We start from the raw sequence: 12,510 nt of genomic DNA on the forward strand, positions 1-12,510 counted from the left end.
AAAGGATCCTATGATAAGACACCAAAAGTTAAAGACGGGGATCACACGTCTTACTTATCACTATAAGCATCTAATCTAATCTCCTCCATAAAGTCAATATTCAAAGGATTAAAGAATGACACCAAAAAAATCAAGAGTGAAAGATGAATCACCACTAGAAATCAAAAAGGACACCTGGGAAAGTTTTCATGGTATATCATATCAGTTCCCTGAGCATAGGACGGCTACCTGCAAGTAATCATTCTGACTTGTTCTCAACAGGTAGCCTGTTACTAAATCTTGCCAGTTCTTTTCATGCAAACTCTCTCATATATGGATTTTCCTTATAAACAAATCCACAGCTACTTGATCTCCCAATTATCCCATACTTAGAATCTTGTAAATATTTTGTTAGTTTCCTTACCTGCAAACTCTTAATGATGCAGATGGAATCGGCTTTCTAAATAGCCTAAATAAACTAGAAGGGGCTCTCAGCTATATTTCCAATACGTTTTCTTATCATTTATTTCAAATTATTCTATTATAGATCCCAAATTGCCAATTTTATCCTTTTTTCTGAGAAAAAAATACATTTTCTGAATCACTTTGGCACTGTCAGCACCTTGCACTAAAAAGAAAATTCAAGAAATATCACACAAATATTGCCATCCTACTTTTGCAAGAATGTTGAAGAAGCAGTATCCTTATCTAATTGTTCACTGATGTCATCAGAAAGTTTTGTTCCTCCTGAGCAGCTGATGTGTTTTTATCTAAGTTTCACTATGAACACTATCTATTGCTCATTTCCTCTTTGTTTTAGGCAAATCCTTAGCTCACTTATAGTAATTGCTGAAATCCTTATCATAGGCATCTAATTCATAAACTACTAACTTTATTCTTTTATTTTCACACCCTTATTTCCCTTTTTTATAAAATTCTTCACCCGTTTACTTAATCCTGTTTTAGTAAGTGTTTATTTTTGTTAACCTGCCTCAAATTCTTTGTAGATGAAGAGGTCAGGACAACGAAATTTTTTTTATAGGAGTGTCTGGGGCTTGGGCTTGGCTCACACTAGCTGTTGAGAATGAACTGTCCGTATGTCTTCCAAACTCTTAAGTTCAGTGACTCCACACTGGTAGCCTGAAATCAGCCATGGTAAAAGTATTCACTCCACAAATATCGGCAAATGTCACAATCAGGTGTTTTTCCCCTGAAGAGTCAGTTTACTAACACACAACTGGTGCTGTGTTGATTGATTTTGATTCCAAATTTCAGAACCACTGTAGGAATGACTGCATTTAACTACAGATTCCCATCCATGTTACCTTCAACAGACCTGGGCTATTTAATAATATTCTAACAGACAGTAAAACCAGCTGAATCCAGCTCAGATTGCAAAATCATAAACAAGTAAGTGGTTGTTTTAGCCCATGAAATTTTAGAGTATTTTTTTTAACATAAAAGGTAATAGAAACAACCCATTGTGCTTAAACTCTTCATCCCAGAGTCTCCAATGATCTGCTTATATTAAAACTGAAGGTCTTTCTTCTTGTCCTCTACTACTGCAGCTTAATGATTCATACACAAGTTCTTCTTAATATTTTACCATTTGCTTTTCATGCCTTTGTACGTTTGTTTGTCATCCTACATCTTCCTACCTTTCTCTTTCTTCTTTGTTGGTTATTGTTCCTTAAATATGAATGTTCCTCCTATCCTCAATCCTTTTTGTTTTGTTATTCTTCCGTGGCTCCAACCAATACTATGAAGACAAATGTCTCTCAAATCCACTTCTTTCACTCACACTTCTATATTTCTAATTGACAGAATGCTACTCCTTGGCCACTTAGCCATTACCTCAAATTCATCTCACATGTGATCATAGTAAGCAGAAACTAACCCCTACTTGAGAGCAGGGCAAGAGGCTCAACACATTCCTGCCTTTGCTGTGACTTGCTAAAGAAAATGAGTTCTAAAGTAGGATGAAGCAAAGAAACCAGGAAAGAAAAATTCTAAAGTTGTCAATATGGAAATCAAAATCCAAGTCAATGTACTGGTGAGTGAAAGAATAAATGGTGAGGAAGACAATGAACAAGAATTTCAAATACTAGTTCCATAGACTAGGTATAAAGTGCTTCCCACGCAGGTGAAATGAAAGCCAGAGAAGCAGCTTCATGTTACAATAAACATTTAAAAGTTCTCTAAGAATTTAACAATATTTGCTGTCTCTTTGCATATAATAGCTGTAAGTCTGATATGATCTTTCAGAAATATACTTTCTTGCTGATGTGTTCTCCTGATGAAAGCAGCGATGAACTTAACCAGATTCACCCAATCCTATCAAGTATTATTAATTACTGATAACCCATATAGGAGCTCCATATAGGAGCAAAATACACTGCTAGGAAAAAAAAATAAAACCATCCCTACAGGGACTTCCCTGGAGGTCCAGTGGTTAAGATTTCACCTTCCAATGCAGGGGGTGCAGGTTTGATCCCTGGTTGGGGAGCTAAGTTCCCACATGCCTCGTGGCCAAAAAACATAAAACAGAAGCAATATTGTAACAAATTCAGTAAAGACTTTAAAAAAATGGTCCACATCAAAAACAAAAAATCTTAAAAAAAAGAAAACCATCACTGGAGATAATAAAATTAGGGGCTACATCTTGCAAACTATTAAATTCTTGGTACAGTGCCTGATGTATAAGAGAAAACCAGATACTTCTGAACGTCTTATCAATAAATAAATAAACTTAACAGCACAGGTAGTAGATTCATCTCTCCTTTATAGCTGAAGCATTAAAGGGGAAATTAAGATATGAACAAATGAAGATGGGGTGGCTATAAGGATGCTGAGGAAATGATTCATTTTTCTGGATCATGGATGAAGACATGCAAATTTGGGGCTCTTGGTTAGGAAGAACATGATTTCTCAGTGATCTACTGGTTCATTCAAGAAGGTATGAAACAGGGAATTCTCTGGAGGTCCAGTGGTTAGGACTCCGCACTTCTGTTGCAGAAGGCACAGGTTCATCCCTGGTCAGGGCACTAAGATCCCGCATGCTATGCGGTGCAGCCAAGAAAAAAAAAAAAGAAGGTATGAAACAGAAAAATGGAGGGGACACAAGAAAAATGATCCTTGTGGTAAAGACACCAAAAAAACAACCAGACACAGGGGTAGAAAAAGCTCTCTCTGTACCACCTCTGCTTCCCACAAATAACAAACTTTTGGAGGTAAGAGATCCAACAAGTTGAAATAAAGGCATATTAACTATGAATACATGGAAGTGCATTTCTGAAGAGAACTTTCCTTTAATACATCAGTTACAACCACATGGGCTCACTTTTTAAAATATAAGTAAAATACTACATCATCTGTACATATTATGAACATGTGCAACAGGGATGCTATAAATGCCTACACATATGAAAATGCCATTAATTGATTACTGTTTCAGAACCTCCATCACTCAGGTGCCAGAAAAGCTATAGCTGTACTCCTGGAATTCACCCAGAAAACTCACAGCCAAAGCTCTTTGTGATATAATAAATAGATTCTCACACAAAAGAATACATTGTAGAATCTAATTCAATAGCACATTTACAGCCTGGATCAGTTAACAGTCCAAGATTAAATTCCTCATGAAACAGCTCATCCCAATAATCCTTCTCCACTTTCATCCTTCCACCAACTTCTGCCCACTCGTCAGATATCACCTAAAATGCCTATTCCCATGCAATGATTTGTATCCTTCTCTAAATCATAAACTCAGAGGGCAAAGACTAGGTCTGTCTTGCTTGGCAAACCATTTATATGAGATATATTTTTGTTGAATGATTTTATGAGTACTGAACATAAATACAATGACTTTCAAACCAAGAAACACTATAATATTTAGCTGCTAAGAAAACAGGTTCTTACTGCGTAATAAACATAACCTGATGGTAAAGTCTTATTTCCATATTCCCATTATCACTTACACCTGCACAGAAAAGCCTTCTTTCTAAAGGCAGAATTAAACCTCTAAATTTTATTGGAATTTCAGCTAAGATCCAAAAATTCCTGTGGACTTCCAAATTCATTCACAGCCAACAGGTATTAAGACATGTGCCTTTTCCCATTAAACTTAAGTTCAATAATAGAGTCTATCTTCCAAATACACTCTTCTCAAAATAGTATTTTTAATTCTTGTACATTTTCAGTTATTGTAGAAGATATGCTTTCGAAAAGGATTAAACACTGATGAATAAGTCTTTCTTAAAAATATCTTTCATTCTTAATAGTGGCTGCTGATATTGAGAAAGTAAGGGGAGGCTGGGCCCAAAGACAGAGCTATAGAAAATCAGATACAGACCAACAAAAACAATAAACTTACAAATCTTCCATAGTAATGACATTTTAAAAATGTCATATACCTAATTTATATATGAGCATCACTGGTAAATTTGACATTAATCTGTAGCAAATGTTTAGAATGAATTAACAAAGAGTTTATAAATACCTAACATAATCATCCCTAGGAGCCACAACAGATTTACAAAACTAAGCAAGGCAATCTTTATGTCATTGTTTCCATAGTGGAAATGCTTTGTAATCCTCAAGTGGAAAAGAAAACAAGATGGGGAATCACAACTGGCTGAATAACAGCAAACACTGCAGATAAATGGTTGTGGTCCACAGAGAGAGGTGCCTAGAGGTTTCTATATTGTGCCTTATGCTACTCAACAGAATTTTTTTTTAACACCTTTATTGGAGTATAATTGCTTTACAATGGTGTGTTAGTTTCTGCTTTATAACACAACATAATTATTAATGATTAATACAAAACACATAAAGCATACTTCATTTGTAGATAAAACAAAGCTCTTTTTATCTGCTGCTAAATACATAGGATCACTAAAGAGATTTTAAGACCTTTATGGAAGAGAATTATAAGCCAAAGTTAACTACATGAAATATATCATTCCCAGATATTTTTTTTAATGAATTAACTACAAACAAGTAATTGCAGCTGAAAAAAGTACAGGCTGCAGGGCTTTTTGTTTCATAGTAATATATGTGAAAATGGCCTAGGTTTCAGATGCCTGCAGTTTCAGTAAGGACCAGTAATACAATATGGTTGACAAAATAAAAGTTCACTTCTGGCATCATGACTTAAAAGGAATAGAAAGAAAATTAGGAAAGCAAAAGGTCTGAAAACCATGTCAAATGAAAGGAACAGCTGAAGGAACTAAATATATTTAAACCTGGAAAAAAAAAATCGAAAAGATTATGATGGTACTTTTCAAATACACAAACCATTCCAACAAAAAAAGAAATATCTTTATGGCTCTAAGATAAATAACTAGTATTAAGTAGACATTACAGGAAAAGATTTTAACTGTTTTTAAAAATGAGCTATACAAAAATGGAAAGACTGTACTGTGATACAGTAAACATCACAGGAAGTACTTTAACAAAAAGTCTCCCATACCCATATGGGAGACTAAATATAGTGATCATTATTAATGCTATTATCCTAAACAGAAGGTAAATAGCAAAAGTATAAGATAGGAAAACAGTGAGATTCATCTGAGAGAAGGTAGGGAAAAAGGAAATAAATATCAAAGAGATAGTTGACAAATGGGGAGATGTTTCATTAGATTAATTAGAATAAAATAAAATTCAAGTAAAAATACACAAGGTATACATAACAAAACAATTTAAACTATAACAGTATCTTAATAATGTGTTAATAAACAGATTAAGAAGGACAACCTACACTGTTAGCATGTAAATATGAACAACAATAAGGAATGAAAAATAGTATTGTAGTCACCATTATGAACAGGTTAGTCCACTTAAGTTATAGGCAGAAAATTCTTAAACGTGGAACACAAGGTGTAAACAGTTTGATTTAGGAAGCTAATTAGTCTATGTCAGTACAAAGTTCCATAGGATTTAACCCAAAAGGCTATGCAGAAAAAATTTAATTAAATAACATGTGTGTGCGTGTGTGTAAGCACAAAATGGGAACTAAGCAGCTGAGATGAAGAAGTAATAATCATTCTGTGGCTTATAATTAAGCAGATATATTAAATGCACAGAACAATTGTGAAGAATTAGTCCTAAAATAATTACCAAGGACAAACTACTAGTGATTATTAAAATAAAATTATTCTGAAAAGTATGAACAAGGAGCAAAAAATTAAAAGTTAAAAAAGAATTAACAAAATGAGGGCATAAGGAATAAGAAAATTATTTTTTACCTGTTACAGAAACATTTAAAATCTTTGTCAAAAGTTCAATGTACATTGGAAAACTAAATTAACCCATCATTGTTAGTTAGCCCAGTTTAAGTGACTGATAATTGAAGGATGATATTTCTCAGTCCTTTTTTGAAGAAAAGTAAGGTGCCATCAACATTTCTGAGATTTAGATTTAAAGCAAAAACCATTATCACAAATATGTAAAATAACAATTACTTTTTCCTTTTATTGTTTAAAGCAAGACTTTTACTGTTAACTTTTTGGAAGATTATCTCATGTAACTATTCTAAAAACTATTTAGTGAAAGGAGTACAGAAGAACATTTCAACAGTTCAGCCCAAACAGCTAAGGAATCAACCAAAGTAACCCATAAAGAGAGTTTTCCCAGAACAAACTTTTTTTTCTTGATTAAAGAACTTTACTTTCAAAGCTAAATGACTTAAGAAAATAAACATGAAGGCATTAACAAAGTCATACACTCTATTTCATTCAATTCACACCAGATTTTAGTCTCCCAACTTTCTCTGTTATCTTTCCATCACTGCAAGATATTAAAGGTATTAGACCTCAGAGGATGGGAAAGCATATCGCAGACACTAAGACAGAAGCATCACCGTGTGACTCTACATTTCATCTTGAGATTTTAGAGTTTTGGCCACTGACTACCAGGCCAAAGGCAGACAGAAGATGCCTCCCTAGGAATCTGTTTTAGAGGAGAAATGTAAAAAATAAGGCTAATTCAACGGTAACTTAAATAACTTAATAGCTTCACTATAAGCTGTAAAGAAGGATCTCAAGCTTCCGTTTTACTCATGTTTTGTTAAAAAGGCTTCAAAACCAGTTTCCAAAGACACTTTCTTCCTCTTAACCAAATTATTAATAGATTTGGATTTAAGTCACACACATCTAAAAAAATATGGTCTTAGAAGGTATATCTAGCTAATTTGGGATATTTAGGTCTGTGCATGTGAGCATAAATTAGACTTAGAGGCTATTTATCCACTTGAAGGGTGAGGGGAGAAAAAGGAAGTAAAGCATAGGAGAAAATACCAAACTTTTAACACTGAACTCCACAGTAAAACTTTCAGTTACCTGGAACTATTCCAAGAATATTTTAAGCAGTCAGGCATGTTTAAGTGACTGTGTTTGTTTTAAATCCTTCAAATGGCATTCTTACACATATATCCAAAAATATGTCTTTTGGAAACCCCACTCTACCTAGCTCTGGAAACAGTAGACAAGTGATAAATGCCTGTTAAATACAGGAATCCAGCAACAGCTACAATGGAGACAATCTAATGATCTGAAGTGATCTTCCATCCCTCTGAACATGCAGGAGGCAAAGACTGTTGAACTAAAAACCTTATTATTTGAAAAAAACAGTTAAAAGGAAGGAAGGTAAAAAGGAAAGAAAAATTATTGGCTTATAATTCCTTCTACCTAGAAGATACTTCTCCACCTGTAGAAGTCTGAACTAAAAGATAAGCCCAAATGTCATTTCCTCCATGGCATGTTCTTCCATCCCAGAGTGAGAGTCTCTTACCCTGATCGGCTAATGTTGTGTTAACTCATTTATGACATAATGAGCCTTATATCAAAGTTATACTTTACATGTTATATTTACATAATGATAAAATTGTTATCAGTTGGGGAAAAATACACATATATATTCTAGTTCCTTGGTGACAGGGACATCGTTCTAACACAGTGCCCTGGATACAGAAGGCATGAGGAAGTGTTTTGTGAATGAGCTCAACTGCAGGTAGTAGAGTCTAGAATGACAACACAGGAAAGCGTTACCTAGAAAAGTTGCTTCATTTATTTATTCCAACACATACTGAACAACTGGGCCAGGATGACACGCACTGAATGCCATGCATGGCCAGGCACTCCAAACTTTAAAAAAAAAAAAAAATTTGAGGTTGGGAAAGAATGAACCTAAGGTAGGTTTTAGCTCTAAATTCTATAAGGCTATACCTTATATTTAGGGGGATCCACTAATATTTTTCATGAAAAATATAAATAGATTTCCCCTAGTGACAGAAGATTAAAGAGGCTGGATCAGCTCAGGAATTAGCAGAAAATACAGGAGGTGTGTGACTTTCCAACATGATTACAACCTCTTCCACGCTGAAGAACTAGAAGTGAAATGTCATATAGACTGCAATTTGAAATGGTTTCAAAATGTGTGTGTGCGTGTGTGCATGTGTGTGTATGACATTCATTATACTATTCTTTCAACTTTTCTGTAAGTTTGAAATTTTTCAAATAAAGAGTTAAAAATAATATCTTATAACACATATAAGGCAATCTGACTCAATACATTCTTATCAGTGGAGGTTGCAAAAGGAGAACTCTTAATAATACATACTTCTATGTTGAGACTGATGGAAAGGGTAAGTTTTGCTTTTTTCTGGGGAGTAACTTCTACTGCTGACACTGGAGCCAGATCTGCTGTGTGGAGAATCCTTTCGGCCTGCAGGTGATTCTCTGAAAAAAGAAGTGTCTCTTTTATGAGGAGACCGGTCTCTCACATAATGGGAAGAGTAGAAACTTTTTCTTCTAAAGCCATCTCTCATGCCCCTTTGAAGAAAAAATAAAATAAGTTAATTATATCCTATACTTTATATATACAAGCACAAATGGCAAAAGCTCTGGTTACAAACCATTGTTTGTGTTGTAGTTTATGTCCCCTTTTTCTACCACCACCTAACTTCTGAAATCAGTCAACAAAATGAAACTTTATCAGTGAATTATGTCATTTTTTCAGTTTGGGGTAGAACCAGGTGGTTAAGTGCAAAAGTAACTTTATTTTAAGCAAGCACAAAAATTTTTTAATGTGAAAAAGTCATATAGTCTCTACTTCTGCTTGCTACCAACAACATACCACACAGCTACCATACTCTCAAAGACACCTAGAGAATGCCAAAGATTTCCCCAACGAGACAGTTCATGGTCTACTACCCTCTTCTAAGTATCACTGGTTTTCAACTAGTGTGATTCCCCGCTGTCCCCCGTGATAGTTTGGCAACATCTACAGACACTTTTGTTGTTACAACTGGAGAGGAGGGAATGCCCCTAGTGGTTAGGGGCAGGATGCTCCTAAAATGCTACAATGCCCAGGACAACACCCACACATATACACAGTAAAAACCTATGCAACCCAAAGTGTTAACAATGCCAAGGTTGAGAAACCCTGGTATATACCTATAAAATCCTTGCTCTCTGAATTTACAACAGATTGTTGCCAATCTCTAAATACCAACTTTTTATATCATCTTTACTTTTATAAATTAAATTTCCTTATTAAGCAATATCATCAACTCAAAGCAGAAAGCCCAAATAATAAAGACTTATAAAGCAAAACTATCTTTATAACAGTAAAGCAAATTAAAATTATTAAATACAACCATGAAGACACAAGCCTCGGACTTCCCTGGTGGCGCAGTGGTTAAGAATCCACCTACCAATGCAGGGGACACAGGTTCAAGCCCTGGTCTGGGAAGATCCCACATGCCACAGAGCAACTAAGCCCGTGCGCCACAACTACTGAGCCTGCGCTCTAGGGCCCGTGTGCCACAACTACTGAGCCCGCGTGCCACAACTACTGAAGCCCGTGTGCCTAGAGCCTGTGCTCCACAACGAGAGAAGCCACCGCAATGAGAAGCCCACTCACCGCAACGAAAAGCAGCCCCCGCTCACCACAACTAGAGAAAGCCCGCGCAGCAATGAAGACTCAACGCAGCCAAAAATAAACAGATAAATTAATTAATTTTTTTGAAAAAGACACAAGCCTCTATTTAAAAGAACACTTGGAGTCAAACAGGTTTTAATTGAAGATTTAGCAAATGTACCTCCATATTAAAATTAGAGACCATTATCTTCAGACAGAAGAATGGTAAAAAGAGGAGCCAATTGTATGAAATTTCAACTGCTCAGAAAATAATTTCAGCATATTGACTGGTAGTCCACAATATATAAGTAGGTTGTTGTCATTAATTAATACCCAAACTATATCCTCTTTCCAGATATAATTTTCTCTATGCAAAAGTAGAAAACAGTTAAAACTCATTTATGATAAATAAACTCAGACAAAATACTAATACTGAAATAAAGCATTAAAGAAATTCCAATATATTCAAGTTCAATCACTAAAGCTATAGGAATCATATGAATATCACTGAGAGCTGAAGTAAGTAGCTATATATGTATTACACAGATTTTAGGAACTGTACTACAGCACTGGGGACCCAATGGTGAACCACATGCATGCAGTCCCTGCCGTTACGGAACTCTCAGGCTAGTGGGAGAGGCTGATATTAAACATACAGATAAAACATGTAGCCAATGGTGTGTGCAGGGAGACTAGGAGTCTACTTAGTCCAACCAAGAGACAGTGGTGACTTAGATAAGGCGGGAGCAGGGGAAGGGTCACAAATTCAACATGCACAAGAGTGCAGTTTTGTAGACTCAACGAGACAAGGTAAATGTTTGACTAATGAGTGTGAGAGATGGTGGATGACAAGATGATACCCAGAATTCTGGCCACGATGGATTACTGAAATAAGAAAAATAGAACTGAGAAATAGGGACAGGGTGGGAGATCCACATTTAGACTTGACAGTGTTATATTTGAGATGCTCATGTAATATCTTGGTAGGCAACAACAGATACTGGTGATAATATCAGAAGAGATTTTTGGCTATAACTATAAATTTGTCTGTAAACAAGAAGTATTTAAAAGCCTTGGGTATAGATGAAAACAAAGGATAAAAAGTGCAGAAGGCCCAGAATCTAGGGTTAGAAAACTGCCACACTGAGAAGGAAATGGGCTGAGAATAGAGTGGCCACAGAAACATGAGGCACAGGTAAGTAAGTTATCAGGGAAGGCAATGAAAGAGTGCTCCAAGAAGGAGAATAAAGGTTTCATACAGTGAAAGTAAATGAGCTCTTCCTGATAACTTACTCAGGAAATGGAGAAGAACAGGCCCACATTCAGAGGAAAGACTGCCTATTTTCTCTGGAGGGAACGGAAAGATTAAATGCTGAACTACAGTTTCCTAATCCTGACACCAGATGGCAGTAAAATCACAACAGCACAGTTCAGAGCTATCAGAGTGGCTTGGGGTGGCTAGATACACATGGGGGAAGTGCATGTCAGATTTCAACATCTCAGAGCAGAGCAACGTCTCTCCTCTCCTTCACATCAACATCTCCTACTGACCATCAGATTAAACAAAAACATCACCATAGGCATCATCTACCATAAGTATATGGTACTACTTTGATAAAGTGGTAATATTAGCCAAGTCATTTATTCATGTGTGTATGTATACATATTTTTTCATATTTATATATCTATGTCCCAATATATGAAAGGCACTATGAGGAATTACTCTGGCTCTGAAGAAGCTTAATATCTAATTGGGGGGATGGGGAGTAAATGTTCCAAAAAGCTGGTACTGTAATTTAGAAGAGACATATATACATATTAATAGATGAAAAACTGACCAAGGAGTCTTTAAGCAAAGGTGAAATTTAGATCAATATTGTCTAAGAGAAACATAATCAGGGCACAGATGATGTAGTCATATTTCAAAAGTAAAGAGAAACAGGTGAAATTAATTTTAGCAATATTTTACTTAACCCAATATATCTAAAATATTAGCAACATATAATCAATATTAAAAAATTTAGTGAGATAGCTTATATTCTCCCTTTCATCTTACAGCTTGAAAATCCAGTGTGTATTTTACACTTACACAATATCTCAGTCTGAACTGGCCACATTTTAAGTGCTCAACAGGCACATTCAGCTAGTGGCTCCCATATGAACAGCACAGATTTAGATGGTGGGAAAAGCATTCCAACCTTCAAGAAAAAGTAGAGAAGGATTAAAGGATATTATGCAAACAAGAAGAGAAGTAGTCAGAACAGTGAAAACTTAAAAAAGCAGTAACTAAAAAACAAAGGAAGAAATTTTTGAAAAGGGAAAATGTAGTTAATATCAAATACTGCAGAGGCTGAAACAGATCTTCATATTTAAAACCTAAGAGTCACATGACCAGTGAGTGGGCTGTCCAGTAAAACTTTGGAAACCAAATCAGACTATAAGAAATTACGACCTATCTACTAACGGAGTTAAACTATTACTTTTCTTCTAAAAAAAAAGTTTGGCAGAGGGAAGAAGGAAGAGAATTGGGACAATACTCTGAGGAAAGGGGCTTACTTGGTCATATTTGGAAGTTGGGGGGAAAAGGCTAATTTCCTATAGATGGAGAAACTG

The 12,510-nt window shown here is 35.4% G+C and overlaps 1 protein-coding gene across 4 annotated transcripts in view; it reads right to left on the reverse strand.

The window, feature by feature from the left end:
• Nucleotides 1-12,510, reverse strand: part of PPHLN1 (periphilin 1) — a 141,345-nt gene that overhangs the window by 74,351 nt on the left and 54,484 nt on the right. For all 4 annotated transcript variants that reach the window (XM_065886606.1, XM_065886603.1, XM_065886604.1 and 1 more), the window contains one exon: nucleotides 8,596-8,807. In XM_065886606.1, coding sequence (XP_065742678.1) covers nucleotides 8,596-8,807 — 212 coding nt within the window. The remainder of the gene's footprint in view (nucleotides 1-8,595; nucleotides 8,808-12,510) is intronic.

The sequence above is a fragment of the Phocoena phocoena genome, chromosome 11, assembly GCF_963924675.1.
Source record: "Phocoena phocoena chromosome 11, mPhoPho1.1, whole genome shotgun sequence".
Lineage (NCBI taxonomy): Eukaryota > Metazoa > Chordata > Mammalia > Artiodactyla > Phocoenidae > Phocoena > Phocoena phocoena.